A 21,164-nucleotide genomic window follows, 5' to 3' on the forward strand; every position below is an offset into this window, starting at 1 on the left:
AGTAAATGCAGTATACTCTGGAAACCATGTCCAGTTTACCTCTAATTTATTCATCTCCTATTTTTACTGTCAAATCCCTAAATCAAGTCACCATAAATTTCTTTCCTAGATTAAACCAACAGCTCTTTAACTAGCTTCCTTTGATTTCACCTTGCTTCCTTCCAAATTACTTCAAGTCATTTTTCACTTTCCTCACTATTTTTTAGCCATAGAGACCTTTCAGTTCCTTGAAGGCACCAAGATCTTGGCCTCTTTAAACCTATCAAATGACCCATATCCTCTGCCTGAAATACCCTTTTGATTCTTTGCATGACTGGCTACCTCTTTAAGGTTTCAGCTGAAATGTCACCTCCTCAAATATTAACATCCTTTACACAAAATGGATCATCCTTACCTTATCTAAATACTCATTTTTTCCCACAGTATCTGTCATAATATGCTATTGTTAATACTTACACCTTTCCTGTCTCCTTCATTTGATAATAGTAGCTCAAGGGCATTATTTCTTCTGTGTGTCTACAAATCTCTGCCTGAAGAACAGTGCCTGGCACTGCTAAGTCAGTTAATTAATATTTAGTGGCAATTAATTAACCCATTAAGGAATTAATAACGCTGGTCATTATATGGAAACCATGGGGAGCTGTGGTCCACAATGAGCTTTCCATTCCCAAATTCACAAAAATGTTTCTTGACTGCTCAGGTTCTAATTAATCATATTTGTTTTATTTGTGTTGTAATCTTTTACATTTGAACTTCAATTATGTATGATTGTCTCAGCAAGAGCAGAAGTCTGAGTCATTCTCTTTAAAATTACTGAATTACTATTGAACTAAACATATCTTTTCCAAATAAACATATTATAAATTTGAAAACCTTGGACATTAGTTTGAATGGAGTCCTTAATAGCTACCTGTGTTTGAGTTTTAACAGGCTATGCTTGATTAAGATAGGAAGATTTTATGACATTTTCCTTTATGGTGGTGGCTGTTTCTGAATCACATTAAACTTTTCCCTCTGTACTGACTTATTTATATCTCAGTTATAACATTCTTATATGATTGATAGTGCAAAATAATATTGCCCCAAGAGTAAAAAGAGTGACAAAATATTTCCATATAAAGTGGGAGATTTAAGATCACATAAATATCTGCCCCTTGTTAGGTTAGTAATTGTATGAGTTTATTAACTAACTCATGATACTTGAAACTGTTTCCTTCTCAGGAAGGGTATGATAAGGTTTATGTTAAACAATAGGTATAATAAATTATCCTGATTATTATTAGAAATGAATTGCTCACAGTTCTGATTATTTGTGGATCAATGACATAAATTTTTGCCCCAAGCTACTATGCTAAGTCTTAAATATTCTGTTCACCAAATTATTATTAAACTGATAGGTAAAATATGATTCAGTTATGCTATTAATCATGTTAACTTCATATCAAGGTAAAATAAGTTCGGTTACAGGATATAAATATATACTAATGTGTGCACACATAAAACCCATTCTATGATAGTTATTACAGGGAAAAAATGCATTTGTGTTCTATAATTGTCCCAAAATGATCTTGTCATAATTTAATGAAACCTTATGTAAGCAGGTAAGGATTTTCTGAAGCAGTTCTTGAATTACACAGTATAAAGGACTTTTTCTGTTTACAAGACTGGAATTAATAATCATTTACTTTAGTTTATTTAGAGTCTATATCAAACATTTAACTAGAAGTAATGGGCTGACCATGCACCTTCATAACTTAGAGGCTCAGTCCCTTTGCTGTGACATGTATTATTAACATACCATCTGGGAAGTCAGGATGGCTGAGTTGCAGGTCTTTGCACGTTCGAGCTGGGTTAGTCTGCGTACCCATGGGAAACTTCATATGTTCGATGTCTTGTTTCAGGGAGTTGAGGGAACCAAATATTTCCTCCATTCCATCTGAGTAGTCAAGAATATTATCACCTGCATCTGCTTGCATGTTTTCGGCATGTCTTCTTGTTTTTTTGGGTGACAAGATTGGTAAAGGCTGAATGACTTCTCCAGGTGGACCCTGTGAAAGAGATAATGTGCATGTAACTGCTTCCTAAGGTAAAATATTCTGCATAATTATTACTGATGAGGTCATTATTATGAGAAATTATAGTTGGTTTAGCTTTTCAATGTTTTCCCTACTTTCAATATTTTCTCTAATTGTTACTACATATACATATACATGTTATAAATATTTATATAGAAACTGTGTTAAGTTCTTTTAAGAAGAATCTAGTGGAGATACTGAGGTAGACACACAAATCAGATGATTTCTGGAACTTCTTTTCTTTTCTTTTCCTTTTCTTTTTCCTTCCCTTCCTTCCTAGAGAGACAGAGACAGCACAAACAGGGGAGAAGCAGAAGGAGAGGGAGAGACAGGATCTCAAGCAGTCTCTGCACTATGCAGATCCTGACACAGAGCTCGAAGTCATGAACCATTAAATCATGACCTAAGTCAGATGCTTAAGTGACTGAGCTGCCTAAGCGCCCCTGGACCTTTCTCTATATAAGTAGTGTAACCCAGTTTTGTGTGGATATATTGTATGTAACTTTCTTATTTATTAATTAGTCCTTATTTACATGTCCTGTCTCCACAACTAGATTTTAGTCTCTGAAGATTAAAATACCATTTTAAGGTTCTTAACCTACCTAATGAGTTGTCTATTGTGCTTGATAATAATTTATATTATGAAACATTAAACTTCTAAATATACACATTAATTTGCTTCAAATACAACTTAAAACTGTATAAATTAAAAAAAATAAATGCAGACAGATTTGAATTTGCATATGTGTAAAAGGAGAACTATACCAAATAGTTAAATCCATGTTGTTATGATTGTGTCCCACAAAATTCATAGGTAGAAGCTATCAGCCTCAGTACTTAGAATAAGATCTTATTTTGAAATGGGGTCACTGTGGATATAATCAGTTAAGTAAATGTAAGGGCACTGGGGGGGTGGTATCCACCAATGGGAAAACATCCAATATGACTGGTGTCCCTGTAAAAGGAGGAAATTTGGGTGCAGAGACACACATAGAATTTGAAGGGAAAAGATAGGAGAAGACAGCTATCTATGAGCCAAGGACAGGGCCATGGAACAGACCTTCCTCCACAGCCCTCAGAAGGACCTAATTCTGCCCACACTCTGATCTAGGATTTGTGGCCTCTAGAATTTGTTAGAGAATACATTTCTATTATTTAAGCCCCCTATTTGTGGTGCCTCTCATGGCAGCCCTAGTAAACTAATACACATATAGTTTGGAAACAAACTCAAGAGAGGAGACTAATGTTTTTTCACATGGATCTATCACTTAGTAGTTATATGGAGCCTGGAAAATGTCAGCATTAATAAATGTTAGAAATTATTATTGCTTTTATGATCATTATATACAGTAGGGAAAAAATGCAAAATATCTGAACTTTTCCTAGTGTGGTCAGATACACACACACACACATATATGTATGTATGTATATGTATGTATGTATTTTTATGGCCTACAGTCAGTTGCTTTCATAAAAACATGACATTAAAAAGTATATAATTTTCGTGAAAAATAAATACAAACAAGATTATCATAATATACAGTTAATGCATCAATTAAAAGACACGCCTTGGCATGTGGATCTGATTATGTAATTAATGGAGTTGCTGTTTCCTAGAAAAATCACCACTTTGACAGAATGTCTTTTTTTGTCCTTCTTACAAATTTGGAGAAATCACTGGCAGTCTTAGGATGTGAACAGACCTAAACATCACTTTTGTTCCCATGCACTTACCGGGGGCCCAGGAGGCCCTGGAAGACCACTGTCGCCCTTCTGGCCAGCAGGTCCCTGTTAGGAACAAAAGGAACAAGATAAACAGAGAACAAGGCATTTGACTAGGCTTCACTGAACAATCAAAGTCCAAAGGGAGAAGTACTTACGGTAGAGCCTTTGGTACCCTTTGGACCTTGAGGACCCTAGACAAAATGCAAAGGCAAAAGTACAGATAAAAATCTGGAGAAATCATGACTCTTTTGGTGTAAGTTTCCTTTACAAAATTCTTTTGTCTCGCACTTACCGGTAAGCCTGGAGGACCAGGGGGACCTATGGGACCAGCAGGACCTGGAATCCCCTGTAAAGAGAAGCATCCAAATTAGAGTTTTCCTCAGCTATGCTACTCTCTATATTGCAGGACAACATACACTGAAAACTTAGATTATGCAAAAGTATATAAGAATAACCTGAAATTTTCCATTGTGAACCTAAGAAATAACTTTTGTAAGATAATCTGTATTTTTTTCCCGTTTGCTTCAATGTCTCTATGTTTAGACTTATGTAGCCTTCAGAATAATGATTTGTATGTTTTGGTGATTCAATAAATTGCTGTGTAATTAACTATTGAACTGTAATCTTTATGATTTCCAACTTGACATATTTTTAAATTATTACTTTAAGGTTAAATAAATTTCTTTTTGAAAATACCATTGACTTAAAGAGGTTAAAGATGCTCTAAATCACCCTGCTGGTCACGTTTAATGGAATGTGCACAGGTGTGCGTGCGTATGTGTGTTTGGAAAGGAGCAGGAGAATACTTTATATCTTTACTCACTCCATCCCCCTTTGCTCCTGGAGATCCTTGAGTTCCAGGGAGTCCTCTGTCACCCTTTTCACCTTGTTCTCCTGGAGGACCAATCAGGCCAATTAAACCAGGATGTCCCTTTAGAAGGCAGAGAAAAGAAATTTGACCATATGTAAATTACAACCATATATTAAATTATAGTCATAAAGTAATTGCACACTAATTTTATGGAACATAAAAGTAAAAAAAAAAAGATAAAAACTTTAACCCTTTCTGAATTATATATAGGATTAAGAACCTCTTTCCTCTTACCTAACAGGATCGTTTACGCTTACATTAAGTGAATCTTTTGTTTATAGAGAGAAGTATTAGGGAACAAAATGCTTTCTAAAAGAATCATCTTCAGTGTTTCATTTACTGAAAAGTAATTCCCTAAAAGACCAATAATGACCATATTGATCAAATAAACTGAAAATTCATTATTTTAATAAGCATGATATTTTATATGATATGATTTCTATCCTTCAGAGACTCTGTGGTCTTTAAGAGACATTTGGAGATTTAAAAATGACCCAAAAAAACATTAACGCCATTATAAAAAGGCTTATTTTCCATAATTATTTGGTGCAACTCCGTGTCCTTTCTGGAAGATCAAATTACTATTTCAAAAGTATTCTAGTTTAAATTTGTTATTTTCATGTTTAAAAACATAAAATGGGCATTTTGTTATTCCATCTGTTTATTTTCTGAAGAGTTATTTTAGTATAACCATATGCTTTCTCCATATGGCTCCTACAAGGGGACATTGAGAAAATATAACAATGGATTTGAATACATTTTTAACTATGACTTTGTATCTTTTCTCTTCTCTAAATTCATCTGGGAAGCAGAGGATTGGAAGCTTTTGCCTTGGTTAAAAGGACAAAGATATTCTTTGAAATTTCCTTTTGAATGATTCTAATCTGCAAAATTATTGTCTCTGCTATTAGCATATCAAAATTGTAATAACACATGCTTTTATTCTCACCTTCTCACCCTTGGAACCGGGGTCACCTTTGAGACCAGGTAAGCCAGGAGGTCCCTAAATAATGAGAAATAATAAACATACATAAAGTAGGCATGAATTAGAGAATCCTATTACTATGCATAGGGCAAGTTTGGTTTTGGTAATATGACAGAGTTCAAAAATAATTAGTAATGCTTAAGGTTTATTTATCAGAATTCTAAATAATTTTGTTTAAAATTCCATGGCTTGATATTTAACTTAACATTGGTTACATAAATATGCAGTTAGAAATAAGACTTGGTTTACATGGACTTACAACAGAAAAAGAATAAATTTTTAAACACACTAATTTTAGAAGAAGGGATTTCCAAAGTACACGTCGATTCAATAAAATATTTTGGTGCTAAGCTCAAATAAATTACAATATTTCCTAGAAACTTAAAAAAAAACTCAATAAATTTTTGACAGTCAAATGACATTTGATAACCACTTTTCCTAAGCAAACTCCTAAGATAGTATTTTTAACTATAATTCCTGAAAAATCTTTTCAAAAATATTTTTAATGTTGATTTATTTTGTGAGAGAGATAGAAAGAGCACACACACGCGCACAAATAGGGGAGGGGCAGAGAGCGAGGGAGACACAGAATCCAAAGTAGGCACAGCCCAAGGCGGGGCTTGACTCATGAACCAGAAGATCATGACCTGAGCTGAAGCCGGATGCTTAACCGACTGAGCCACCCAGGCACCCCAATTAAATCTACAAATCATTTAAATAAAAGATTCTGGGATGCCTAAGTGGCTCAGTTGGTTAAGTATTCGACTTCGGCTCAGGTCATGATCTCATGGTTCATGGGTTTGAGCCCTGCAGCAGGCTCTGTGCTGAGAGCTCAGAGCCTGGATCCTGCTTCAGATTTTGTCTCCCTCTTTCTCTGCTCCTCCCTGCTCCTGCTCTTTCTGTCTCTGAAAAATAAATAAACATTTTTTAAAAAGTGATTTGTAAATTTAATAATAAGGTAAATAATTTTTCTCATATAATTATCTCTATCCTAATAAATTTTTATGGTCCAAGGATAAGGTACTTATCTATTTTGCTAAATTGTATTTTTATGAAATTATGGCATGACCTCAACAACTAACCCTGACCCTACCCATGGAAATATTCATATTGATTACTTAAACTTAAAAAAAAATTTTTTAATGTTTGTTTAATTTTGAGAGAGAAACAGAGTGCGAGCAGGGAAGGGGCAGAGAGAGAGAGAGGGAAACAGAATCCAAAGCAGGCTCCAGGCTCTGAGCTCTCAGCATAGAGCCCCATGTGGGGCTCGAACTCAGGAACCACGAGATCATGACCTGAGCTGAAGTTGGACACTTAAGAGCCACCCAGGCGCCCCACAAACTTTTTAATACAAAAGTCAGGGTACTCTATATTGAGGACAACACAAAATATCCTTGTCCTGAAATTAATGACAAATGAAATGATGCAGGCAAGAGATTCTGTCAGAAGAAGTGTAACTGACACTAAAAGATGGTTAGTATGTGATTGATGAAATCAGAGCCAAGATAATGTTACAAAATGTAGGTCACAACTGCCTGCAACAGAAAGGCATTGGTGGGGGAGAGGGGGGAAGCAAAATATTCATACAGTTTCTCTATAAATAAAATTATTCATATTGGACTGAATTTTAGAATTATAATTTTAATAATGATTTAACATAGTACTTAGCAAACTGTTTTAACTTGTAACAAGCTATACCAGGAGTGTTCACAATTGTATCTTCTTCAAGCCTACCATGAGTGATTTTTTCCTTTCTCTACAGACACTGCTTTGGTGTGAAAAAAATGTGCCAGTCTATAACTTTTGTGAATTTAAAGTATTAAGAGCGATGGATCTGATCCAAGTAGTATGATGTAATATAAAAAGTATGGGCTCAGAATAGGATAGACTTGGGATAGAAGTCAGCCTCTCTTATTAGCAATTTAAATTAGCTAACGAAAGAGAGCTTCAGTTTTCTCATCTATAGATTGAGGATTATAATTCCTGTCTCACGAGATCAAGTAGATGAGCCTTTTCCATTCCTTAGTTTCTCACATCTATATCTTAAACTGAAATCCTGATCATCAAGGAGAAAGTAAGAATAGCTTTGGTATCAATTAGTACTATGTAACAATAGTATTTGGGGCTACTTAAATATATTTAATTTGTTTTAATGCATGAACAAATCTGAAATTCTGTAAGTATTGATACAAAAGTGGGAAATTTCTCTACATCATTCCATTAATAGATAAAAATCATTTTCATATAAGATATGTGCTATTTTAAATGTGAATGTGTCTAATAATATTCTTCAAAGAGAAAATTATTAATCCTCAGACATAAATTTAAATTAGTTCAGTTTAGAATCTATTTTGTATAAAAATAACCATGCCACTTTGTTAAATCTCTGACAGATAAATGTAGATCACAAAGAAATTATATTCAAGTATATTCTAAGGCTGGGTTTGAAAACCTATCATAATGGATATCAAAGTGTGACCTCAGACCAGCATCATTAGCATCATCTGTGAACTTATGAGTAAAGCCAATTCTTAGGCCTCATCCAGACCAGCTAAATCTGAAATGCTGGAGTGAAGAGACCAGCAGTCTGTTTCATAGGTTTGATACTCATTAAGGTTTGAGAGACTTGGCTCCGTGGCATTAGGTCCCAAATTGAGTTAAATCAATATGCAAATCAGAACAGCATAAAAAAATCTCATTTATGTTAAAAGCAATACCTATTTAGTTCTACTAGTTTACTATTTTTTAAAGTAAGGTAATATATTTCATATCTACTATTTTCTGATCTTATCAGAAATGCATGATGAATCATCAGGGAAAATAATGTTGCCCAATAGCACATTTTAAAAGGAATAATATAAATGAGTAATGGAAACTCTCAAAATTTCTTGAGACCATGTTATCATCAGGATAAATGCCGAAGACTCTATATGTTAGAAAAAAGTGGCATAAAAAGTATGAAAAAAAATAGTTCTGATAAAAATGTAACTGCATGAAAGAACCATATACTCGTACCAGTAGCAGAAACCCTTTAAGAATACTGGTTAAAACTGACGTATGTCAATTAAAGTAAAAACATTCTCTAGATTGAAAATATAAAACTCTGCAGCGGCCAGATTTTTTTCTTTCTTCACTTCTCATTTTACATTCAAACTGTTTTAGGCATGTGATACACTTTACAGAAATTTTGCTTTAAGTGGGAGAACTGACAGATGTTGCATGCTGAATATCAATATTCTTATTTTTCTTCTTTCCAAGATTCTGTTTAAGTTAGTTAACATATAGTGTAGTATTGGTCTCAGGAGTAAAATTTAGTGATTCATCACTTAAATGCAACACCCAGTACTAATCCTAACAAGTGACTTCCTTAAAATGCTTCCTACCCATTTAGCCCATCCCACCACCCTCCTCCCCTCTAGCAACCCTCAGTTTGATCTCTATAGTTTAGAGTCTCTTACAGTTGCTTTCCTCTCTGTTTTTATCTTATTTTTCCTTCCCTTCCCCTAGGTTCATCTCTTTTGCTTAAGTTTCACATATGAATGAAATCATGACATTCGTCTTTCTCTGACTGATATCACTTAGCACAATACACTCTAGTTCCATCCACATCATTACAAATGGCAAGATTTCATTCTTTTTGATGGCTGAGTAATATCCCATTGTATGTATGTATGTGTGTGTGCATGCACACACACATACATACATACATACATACTAGTTCTTCTTTGTCCATTTATCAGTGAATGGACATTCAGGCTCTTTCCATAATTTGGCTATCGTTAATAGTGCTGCTCTAAACATTGGGGCACATGTGCCCCTTCAAATTAGCATTTTTGTATCCTTTGGATAAATACCTAGTAATGCAATTTCTGGATCATAGGGTGGTTCTATCTTCAACTATCTGAGGGCCTCCACACTGTTTTCGAGAGTGGCTATACCAGTTTGAATTCCCACCAGCAGTGCAAGAGGTTTCCCCTTTCTCTACAATGGATATCAATATTCTAATCACTGCTTCATTCAGAGTCTCAAGTCTAACCACCCTTTAGTTGAGTAATCTTGGACCTATTACTTATTATCTCTGAGCTTCATTTATGAAAGTACTCTAATAGTCATAACTGTGTCATAATAAAAAGCAGACCTGCAAAATTACTGTATAAATAGTGAATTATAACATACATATTAATTACTGATATTTGGTTTTTTTTAAATTACAGTTATCAATCAGCCCTCTCACCACATTCTAGTAGTATAAGCTAAAATTACAAAAAAGAAAGAAGAGGAGGAGGAGGAGGAAGAGGAGGAGTATTGGAATTCTAATTATTCAGGCTTAATGAGAAATATGCTAGACATTATTAGTGTTTACAATGCATCTTTCTTTCTTTTCAAATTTTAGAGACAGAGTGCAAGCATGGAATGAGGCAGAAGGAGGGAGGGAGGGAGGGAGGGAGGGATGGAGGGAGAGAGAGAGAGAGAGAGAGAGAGAGAGAGAGAGAGAGAATCCTAAGCAGGTTCCATGCTCGGTGCAGAGCCCGACATGGGGATTGATATCATGACACTGGGATCATGACCTGAGCCGAAATCAAGAGTCAGATGCCCAAATGACTGAGCCACCCTGGGGCCCTATAATGCATTTTAAATCATTTCTATAAATGTACATAAAGGAGTTAGAGGAAATGAGTATTAATTCCTAGAAGCTAATAATTTCGTATGAACTTGCAAACTTTATCTGAGGACACATTTACCAAGAAAAATCAGTTTCTTAACATTTTCATCAGTTGGAAATAGAAATTGGTAACGTTATGCTATTGATAGCAGTTATAAATAACCCTCCAAACTTGGGACATATCAAAAATATCAATTCTTCACATAAAAAGATTATTCCAAGTACATATTTTCTATTTCTTATTTAGGATATTGTAAATTGAGAAACCCTAGGGAAATACATAATTCATAAGTTATAAAGTGAAAAGGAAAACAGGGATGATACATTCTTAAGTGCCTAGAATATACAAACATTTTCCCCTGCAGTATTATATGCTTTACAGGATATTTGCTTTGATATGCATCTCAAAACTCTAGTGCATTGATGTTGAAAGAAACTGCAGATCTTGCACTTTATTTAGAATGTCATATTGTGAAAGAATGTTTAATTTGGTAAAAAGCAAATGCTTTGCTGTTTAAACCTGTTTAATCATTATGGAATACTACACATCTCAACCCTATTTACAGATAGTTTAGATGTAGCATTAAAAAACAAACAAACTGCAATTCAGTAAGCCATCTACCATTTTTTCAGGCATTTGTGGTTTGAAATAATGCTGTCAGATATTTTATATTTATCAGTATGTGAAAAGAAGGAACGTATGATTATACTGTGGTAATTTTTCATCTCTTTTTTAGCTATTTTGGAACAAATAGGTTCATCTAATAAAAGAACATGAAATAAAGTGAAAGCTCAAAACTAAAACAGATGCTAATCTGACCTTCAAAACATAAAAATTAGTTTAAAATTATGAAATCCTGTTAATTTTGACTGTACATGCAGAGAAGAGAACGTAGCCACAATTTCTGTTCTCTTTAAAACACTGTTTTGTTCCATTTAGTTTTTGTTGACTACATACTCAAAAAATCATTGATTCAAATTAAAAAAACCCTCAAATAAAATTCTTATATAATCTCATCATTGTCCTTAGCTTTCTGTTAGCGCTCATATGTACTAGTCTATCCTCTCAGTTCCATATGGTGATTCTAATTATATATGCACATAAAATTCATGCATATATAGAAGTTTAATTTTTACCCTGAGAAATGTCTAACTTTGAAAGTGAAAAATATATACTGTACCTTATCTAAACTCTAGTATATCTAATTACACAGAGGGGGCAAACACCAAACATATTATCATCTTAAAACTTTTAGAAGATGTTTCATTCCTGCCCCAAAGAATTTCCACTCCAAAGGTTGATATAAAATTGTATATAAAAGACCTATAAAATATCTTGGCAAGTAACAGTAAGTGTATAAGTAAGTGTATAAATACTCTGATAAAACAAAAGCCAGAGAAAACAAAACAGCACCCACACTGCTCTGTTAGATAGAGTGCAACTGTCTAACTGGGTAGCTGCCTGTCCTGAATGATAAAAGCAGAGCAAGTTGTACTTACTGAATAGAATAGCGAAGTAGCATTTAAAAATTGGGGAAAGGGGATTGTCGTGGTTTTGTTTGACTAGTGGACCCTACAGCAGGAAGTTTCAGGCAGCTTCTAGAAGAGGAAAAGAGACCCAAAGGGTAGCTGCAGAAATGCAATAACAGACTTCTGAAATTTGTGTAGACGTGGATGTGGGTGTGAATATATTTATAATTATAATGAGGAGAAAACACATTATGGAGGAAATATTCACATGAATTTCACATGGATTAATTTCAGAGACTAATGCCAATTTGTATGGGTTTTAAGACGTCTCTTGTTTTTACCTCCCACATTTTTAAGCCTCCCAGACACATTTAAACCCCTCTCGTCCTTATTTAATAATCTTACTATATTTCCTATGAGGGAAAGGTCCCCAGAGGAGATGGCATTTTAACAGTTCTACTCTGAATATATTTAGCAGCATTCTCTGCTTGATTCTATTATAGTACTTACCACTTTATACTCTAACTGCTGTAAGTCAGCATAATTTATTTGTTGGTCTTTTCATTTGCTTCAACAGTGTCTTTCAAAAAAATTTATTGATGGTATATATGCATGAATGAGGTCAAATTTAGTTTTTTTTTTAAGTAATCTCTACCCCCAGGGTGTGGCTCGAACTCAGGACCCCAAGATCAACAGTTGCATGCTCTAGTGACGGAGCCAATCAGGTGCCAAAAATTTAGTCACTTTTCACTAAGAATATGAAATTGTTTCTTTTTCAAAACACTATTTCATTCAATTAATAATTCTTTGGTGCTCCTAATGCCAATTATGGCCTAAGTGTTTTACATATAACTCATTTAATTAACATAAGACCCCCATGGGGTAAAAATATATTAATAATCCCATTTAATTCAATTAAACTTCATAACATCCCATGAGATAGATGCTATTGATACTCTAATTTTTCAGATGAGGAACCTAATACTTAAAAAAAATAAATAACTTTCCTGGGGCACCTGGGTGGCTCAGTAGGTTAAGCATCTGACTTCAGCTCAAGTCATGATCTCACTGCTCATGAGTTCAAGCCCTGTGTTGGGCTCTGTGCTGACAGCTCAGAGCCTAGAGCCTGCTTCAGATTCTGTGTCTCCTTCTCTCTCTGCCCATCTCCCACTCACAGTCTCTTTCTCTCAAAAATAAATAAACTTTACAAAATTTTTTTGAAAAAAAAAATAACCTTCCTAAAGCAAGTCAGTGGTAGTATTTGTTTGTGAAACCAGGGAGTTTGGGTTCAGGGTCAAGGACCTTAACAAATAACCATGATCAAAAATTGACTACTAAAGTTTTTCATAGCTGAGTTGAAAAGCTCATTAAATTGCCATAAAATGCATCTTGAAGATGGTTTCTCTGACAGTCCTCACTTCACAAGGACTGACTAGCATTTTCATTAAAATTAGATGTCATTGTCAAAGTGGTTGATGCTATGAGAAAGCTGCAATATATTCACATAAGTACTCTCTGAGAAAACAAGCATCCAGAGAAAAGCAAGTCACCTAAACTGCCAAATTCCGATGCCTTTCATTTCACTCTGCTTAAAAGGGTTTGAGTTGTTCAGTCCCTTGCTCTGTAAACTCACATCTATCGGAGAGTCAGGAATATAAACTTTTATAAGCTGGAATCAGGTGGAATGTCTGATGGTTTTAATTTTAATATTATCTGAAGGAAATCTCCAGCATGATGTTTTTTATTTCATCTGGATAAAGGTCAGAATACTTACTGGAAAATCTGAAATAACAAGAAAAAAATCTCTGGCAAATTTTAAGTCTACATTAAGGTGCATTTTTTTTTTCCAGGCACTGACTGCAGTTAGGAATTTACCATATCTAAGTAATTCCCTAAATAGTGGTGTAGACGGGAACTCACCCAGCTTCAGCCAGGCTCCTGTTATGCTGAGGGGGTCACCTGTAGATGTGATAATCTCCGGCTTGAGGTCACTCAAAATTTGATAATGTTTATCCCTTTACTAAAATAAATGATCTTTAACTTTCAATGACAGTTAAAAAAATAACCTCTGTAACAGTTATGAAGTATTTGTTATATATTGTGGCATTTTTACTAAAAGGAATGACCCACATTCCTCCTCATAATTAAGATTATGAATATCAGTTTTGATGGCTCTCTGAGCATCTGTCAGGTAATTAATATATTCATGATAAGAGGTATTTTTGTAAAATTTAAATTGGCATAAGGAGGTGTTTGACTATTTGAACCAACATGCATCACACCTACATAATGCTGTATGTGTTATTTGCTGTTTTGATTAATCCCTTCACGCATAACTATTTTTGGACAATGAATTTCAAACACCTCTACCATAAAACAGAATCTGTCACCCAGAAGACAATGATTTAAGGCGAGACTTGGATTCTCACTTCTGTCCAAATTTTGTAGGGAGGATAGCCTTGGCACCTATAATAAACTCCCAACTATGAACAGTATGCCGGTCAACAAAGTGCTCTGTTGGATTTATAAAGCCATGTTTGAACACAGGGTTGATGATTGTAACCCAGCTTCAGTTGTAATAATTATACCTTTCTCCACTAATGGAGGTTAATGTTTTATCTTTCAGCCTGTGTGACTCACGAAGAGAACAATTTATTTGGTGAAGGAATCACTATGTGCCTGTGCCAATGTCATTCTTTTAAATGAAGTGCCAGGAAACTAAGTGTAATTGCATGCATTTGGGGGAACTGTCCACATTTGGAAAAGAACTGGCTGGGCCATTAGTGGCATTTTATTCAGAGTGGAAATATTTTTTTTTTCTCCAAAGGACAAAAAGGAAAGATCTGATCAAGGGGAAAAATTTCCAAATAACCCATCCCTTAGGATTACTTTCCTCTTTTTAGGTCTAAGTAAAATGCTTTCTGAAATATTGTACAAAATATAAACTATTTTGTAAGACACAATTTTGGAAATTCTAGCCTGTAAACAATTTTGCTTCTGGAGCTTTCCCTTTCGAAGTAACAGAAAAAACCATACTCACCATAGGACCAGGAGGCCCATCTTGACCTGCAGCTCCAGGGAGACCTTGCTCTCCCTATGGAAAATAAACACAATTGATTTTTTGATTAACAAAAGCATAGATATTTCTTCATTTCAATTTTGGAAACACAAAAAGAAAGCAAGAAAACATCATCTATGAATTCCATCCCATGGAGAACATCTACAAATGTTATAAGCAATTTTGAGTGTTTTTACTTTGTGTGTGCATGTCTAGATGGATACATGTATAAAAACTTCATATTGTTGAGTTCTTAGGGTTGGGTTTTCTCTTCTGCCTTTCTATGTTGGAATTCACCATGAACTTACTAAATAAATGATATCTTTAAATATTTTAAGAATATCTGACTTTAATGATTACATGACATTTACTGAATTCCTATGAGACATCCACACGATTACTTATGAAATAATGCTGTCATAAATATTTTCATTCACAATTTTTTGGAAATGAAACATTATTTTCAAAATGGCGTCTTTTAGCACAGGTGCTTACCACAGGGCCAGGGATGCCCCGAAGACCCTCTGGACCAGGCTTTCCAGCAGGTCCCTGAGGACCAACTGGGCCAGTTTTTCCAGGTGGGCCTTCAGCACCTGCTTCTCCCTGTTAGAAATAAAATGTTTGAACACATTAATAATGAGAAAAGACATCCTGTATGCTATTAAAAGTACTGAAATGGGTATTGTTCAATGTATAAGCCTTTCAAACATAATACTTGTATATCTTACCTTGGCGCCTTTTTCTCCTTGTCTTCCCTCTGCACCTGCTGCTCCAGGAGGGCCCTATAAACATAAAAGTACATGTAAAATATATATCGCATATAAGAATAATGTAACTGAGGACTTATTCACAAATACTCCAGTTTAATTTGTAACAGATTCTAATAGGGACTGCGTATAGCTATTTAGTTTAAAATGCAATGAGAAAAATCAAAACCCTTTTATATAAAAACTTTCAGTTAGAATAGTAAACATAAATGAAGCACACATTGACAGATAATCACACATCAATGTAAGGAAACAGTAAAGATAATTTCTTTAAGAAAAGCTGATGACTTAGTTACCCTTAGTGTGTTAAATACTCAGGTATCATTTATTATGTTGTATAATTAGGAATGCATGTATCAGATTTCACTTTCATCCTTAAAGGTATTTTAAGATTGACTCCTTTTTTTATTTTTAGGCTCCTTTCTTAATCATAGAACATCCATATGTTATGTATACATTCTTATAGGATCATGTCCGACTGAGAGCATCACATTTAAAATCTTGACTGTCAGCAGAAATTTTATTTTCATTTTCTGGGACTATGCAATTCACATAAATAAGTGGCATAAAAATAGTTATCACTTTTTAAAACCTAATATTAGAGCAAGAGCAGAAAAAAAAATCTTCACTCTCCATATGTCATCCAAAAGCTTATGAGGATATTCTGGTGTTTGCCTGACTTTTGTATAGCTGCACAGATTGCTATGGAGAGATGCTAGTTACTTATCTGTTTGAAGCTATTCATAATACTCCTCCTTGACTATATAGGTATCTTTGTAATATATCTGTCTACCCAATTCTCTTTAGTTCTTTTTTCATTAGCTTTGTGACTTTTAACAATTTATTAGCATTCCTGAACTTCATCCATAAAATATTACCAATAAAAATTCTCTTGCAATAGAATTGTTGTTAAATTTAAATGAGATAACACACGTAAAAGTATTTTTCAAGCTTTCTTGGGTAGTGGTATCAAACACAGATACGGAATCTGGGGCTTAAGGGCATAAAGCCTGGACTCAGATTTCCTGACTTCAAATCCTCATCCCAGGCACCAATTAGCCTTGTGATCTCTAGAAAGTTATTCGCCAGGTCAGTGCCTCAGTTTATTTCTCTGCAAAATGTGGATAAGAATAGGAGCTATTTCCTAGAGTCATCATAACAACTTAATGAATTGATAAAGGTAAATGGCATATAACAGTGTTTGGGACATAGAAAACACTGAACAAACATTGGCTTTGGTTCTATCATTGGTAACATTAGCAAATAGTATAATTATTATTATCCATTAATGTATTTTACCTATACTTTTCACCATGTTGGCAACCTAAGAGTCAGGTCTAACAAAATAAGCTCTCAAATACACTTGTTGACACCATGTCAACAAATTATTTTTTCCATGCATGCTGTTTTTAATACCTGAAAAATATAAATTCTATGTTTGCAACAACTTGTTTTAATTGGAGATTTTTGAGTTGGCTAAAAAATAATATATAAGATGATCCTGCAGTATATAATCAGATTTTGATACCTGATATTCATATTTCCTTCTTACATTTATATAGTCATCTGTGAAATATAAGACATTTCTAAACCTTATAACAAAATGATGAGAAAAAAATCATCTATAATCATTTATATTACATGATATAACATTCAAAGAAAGTATCAAATAAATCATTTTTTCAATTATAATTGACACATCTAAATTTTGTTTCTATTATATTGGATCCTCATGTCATTTTTAGTAACATTTCAAATCAACAGAAGCTGAGCACTTGGTTTGATAGCTTAATAGAAGCACAATACAAATGCTTTTGGCCTATAGAATGACCCCCCAATATACATTTTCAATTCATTCAAAGACATAGAAGATTTACAATTTTGTTATAAAACATTAATTTACACTCATTAACTGAGTTTTTATCACTTAACAAGCATTAAGATTCAATTTAATGTTGAAATTTTCTGCTCAAGTTCAAATATAACCACAGAAGGTTTAAAAAAGAAACTTCATGATCTCTAAGAAACTGCATTTCCTTTTTCCCCAAACTCTCTCTCTCTCGTATTCCATCAGTTACTTCAATTTTGTAATGAATTGTACTCAAAATCATCAACTGAGATTGAGGTTGGAGGTTGGGGAGAGTAGGGGAGATGGTGTTAACTGGTGAAAATAAGGTGCTGCAGGAGGAAGACTCCTCTCTTTCAGGTGCCATATTAATATGCTAATGGTGAGCACAAGCTAGTCTTTCATTCGGTCTTTTAAATTCACATTTAAAAGGAGTATCAAGCACTTCATCAAACTCGGAGCATTCTGTGAACTCATTTATCTCTGAGAGAACCGACGAATATAGCATAATTTTCTCAATATCATCATGGTAACTCTATTGTGCCTCAACCAAAAGGTAGGAAATGTATACATTTTGAAGCAGTCTCTTGAGGCAGCAGCATTATGCTAACATTAATATATGCTTAAAACTTAAGTGCTTCTTTTTAATTTCATGCTATTTATGCAAGAGGATTTCTGTATAGAAGCATAAACTTCAAATAATTTAATGTTAAAATGTCATAAGTTATTTCGGTGTGATGTTTAAGATATTAACGTATGCAAACCAAAACAACCATAATGACTGTGATTTTGGAAATAGAAATTATGAGATTCAACTGAACAGTGGGCTTTTCCTTATTCTGTCCTTTTCCTTATTCCTTATTCTATGAAACTTCATAGAAGTTTCCCTTAAACTCGTGACATAAGGGTATGGAATTTTTCGAAGGACTGCACTGACACACATGGACATAAAGAACAGAAGACTTATAAATATCTAGCTTTGGAGAAAAGCTAGTCATCAGCTGTCTAAAAATGTAACAAAAATACTGCTTTTACCACAAAGGAGTAAAGACAATCTGAGTTTGAAGAGCCTAGAGAATTTAAACATGAGTAAACTACAACACAGCCACAAAATTTTGATTCAAATAGAGTTTCTCCATCCCAAAAGGACTTCTTCCTTCTCTGAATGAACGTCTGATATCTGTCACGGTGGAAATCCATATTAAGTGGATTCTCTCTGTTCTTTATCTCATTTTTCCCATTTTCATTTATTTCTTCTATAATTTTTCCAGATGGCACAGAGTGTTTTTTTCTGTTTTGTTTTGTTTTTTTTAAAGAAAAACTGGGATGAAAACACACTTTTTCTAGGGGAATATGAAGTTTCCTTTGAAAAAAATTAATAGTGCATATGGACAAATTCTTGTCTTACTTCTCATATATCTGCATAAACAGATGGGCAAGGACTTAATCTAGTGAACTACTTGCTGTACTTTCATGAGTGTTCTGATTAGAAAATGCTTCCTAAAACATAATACAGTAAAACAGGCCCCAGTTAATTCTCCACCAGTAGCCATGGTTACACAGGATTTTCTTCACCATGAGAAATATACTTCTTATAAAATACACAACATAACCTCTCCCCACTATTCACATTTTACAATATTATTCTATAATTTATCTCTTCTTCCATTCATGTAAAAAATATTTAAATTGTCCTTGTGTTCCAGAAATGTACACGGAGAATACAAAAAGATAAAACACCAAAAAAAAAAAAGACAAAAAACAAAAGAAACAAAAAACCATGAAATCCTAAGGAGTTCATGAAGTTTCATTATGAAGTTTCATTTCTGAAGATAGACACCAAAATTAACAAAGATAGTACATTATAAAATGTGCAGAGATGAGGTAGGTATATAAAAATAGGCACAATGTTGTAGTTTGACAGTAGGGAAGGCTTTCCTAGGAATCTAATCTCTGATCTGAATCTTAGTGTGGGTTAAATGTGGAAGGGATGTTTCCTTTTAACACTTTATCTTTTGACCATTCACATTCATGCATAAACGCATAAGGATGGAAAGAATATATAATGAGAATATATGCACATATATAACAACATGTATGTATGTAATAAGAATATATATATTATGTGGTATATATATACAGGTTAAAGTTTTGTCTGCATTTCTGTTAATACTGGAGTCTTTAGAATTCCATTTAATGGTGCATTTTGAGCAGTTTCAAGTTATCATGTTTCAATTATTTTAGTGACCTCTAGGAGGTTTTTCAATAAAAGAGCGTGAACCTAGCTCTTGGTTTCAAACAGCTATAATGATAACTTGAGTATCAAAATTCCATGTTTTATCAACACAAACCATACAATCTTCTAGTGCCTTAAGGAAACGTACATTTATTCTCTAGTATTACAAATACATGACAGAATGTACATGTACTACAAATGACAACTTAATTTTCCTACTTGTTCAATAACTGTTAGAATGTTGTTTCTCAGTATCACTGCCACTCGTAACATTCTGGTCAATATTCTATTAGGAAGGTTTAGTATCATTTACTCATCCATCTAGAAAGTTTTAATGGCATTCAGACTGCAGGCAAAAATAGGAAGGAGATCTCAAAAATCATGTTACACTTTGTAATTACTTTCTAAGAATAACAGCCCAGTGGTTGCTGTGTGAGACATTTTTTTTTCTACCAAGACCATGCTTCAGGGCTGTCAACAAAACAAAACAAAAGCAATAAGAATATTATTTAGAATATAGTTAGAATATAAGAAGAACAGGGAAGGTGGAAGGTTAAAAAGCACTTGGTCAATGAAGAAACAAGTGTATTCAGGAAGATGTTTAGTATAAAATAAATTTATTTCTGGCAAAGGAAAATGTTTATAAATATTGACTCAAATTTATATTGCTGAAGGAGAAAATTAAACTCTGTTCCTACTCTGTGAGAATGTGGAGTGTGAAAATCCCACTAAAGCAAAACTACCATTAGAAAACCACAGTAGTTCCAATGGCTCTGTGCCTTTGGATTACTGAAAGGGGAATGAACCTAAGAAATACATTTTGATGTTTACCACATATTTTGTTTGCAGGTAGGTCAGAAAATAGACTAAAGGAGGGATAGGAGAACACTGGATAATGACGTAAGTATTGTAAGAGGCAGGTCAACAGAAATGGTTTCATTATGAAAACAGTACAGTAGTAAGAAAAAGTTAATCTCCTATCATCCACTGGAGCCAATATTTTTTTTTCAATATATGAAATTTATTGTCAAATTGGTTTCCATACAACACCCAGTGCTCATCCCAACAGGTGCGCTCCTCAATACCCATCACCCACCCTCCCCTCCCTCCCACCACCCATCAACCCTCAATTTGTTCTCAGTTTTTAAGAGTCTCTTTTGCTTTTGGAGCCAATATTTTGAACAAGATCTATTTATTTACATTTTGCTGTAGTGTTTTGTTAAAATCCTGCCATGGTTCCAAATCAGAGAAGTTTGATGGTGTCAAGCAAGCTAACATTACATGCTGATTCCTGGGCTCTTTCTATTGATAGTTGCATTCAGATTTTTGCAATGTTTTTAGCTAGCAATGGACTTTGGCGTCTCATCTCCCTGTAGTTGAAGTTCAGGGTTCCATCAGTCTTTTACAACAGACTGCATTTGTACAGAGGGGAGACCTAAGCACAGGGAAGTGGGAAACTACTGTCTAT

The 21,164-nt window shown here is 34.1% G+C and overlaps 1 protein-coding gene across 11 annotated transcripts in view; it reads right to left on the reverse strand.

Annotated features, from left to right (window-relative positions):
• Positions 1–21,164, reverse strand: part of COL11A1 (collagen type XI alpha 1 chain) — a 218,987-nt gene that overhangs the window by 7,957 nt on the left and 189,866 nt on the right. For all 11 annotated transcript variants that reach the window (XM_043575696.1, XM_043575701.1, XM_043575700.1 and 8 more), the window contains 9 exons: positions 15,576–15,629; positions 15,343–15,450; positions 14,830–14,883; positions 5,621–5,674; positions 4,624–4,731; positions 4,093–4,146; positions 3,956–3,991; positions 3,810–3,863; positions 1,799–2,048 (listed from right to left, as the gene is read on the reverse strand). In XM_043575696.1, the coding sequence (XP_043431631.1) occupies positions 1,799–2,048; positions 3,810–3,863; positions 3,956–3,991; positions 4,093–4,146; positions 4,624–4,731; positions 5,621–5,674; positions 14,830–14,883; positions 15,343–15,450; positions 15,576–15,629 (772 nt within the window). The remainder of the gene's footprint in view (positions 1–1,798; positions 2,049–3,809; positions 3,864–3,955; positions 3,992–4,092; positions 4,147–4,623; positions 4,732–5,620; positions 5,675–14,829; positions 14,884–15,342; positions 15,451–15,575; positions 15,630–21,164) is intronic.

The sequence above is a fragment of the Prionailurus bengalensis genome, chromosome C1 (assembly GCF_016509475.1).
Source record: "Prionailurus bengalensis isolate Pbe53 chromosome C1, Fcat_Pben_1.1_paternal_pri, whole genome shotgun sequence".
NCBI lineage: Eukaryota > Metazoa > Chordata > Mammalia > Carnivora > Felidae > Prionailurus > Prionailurus bengalensis.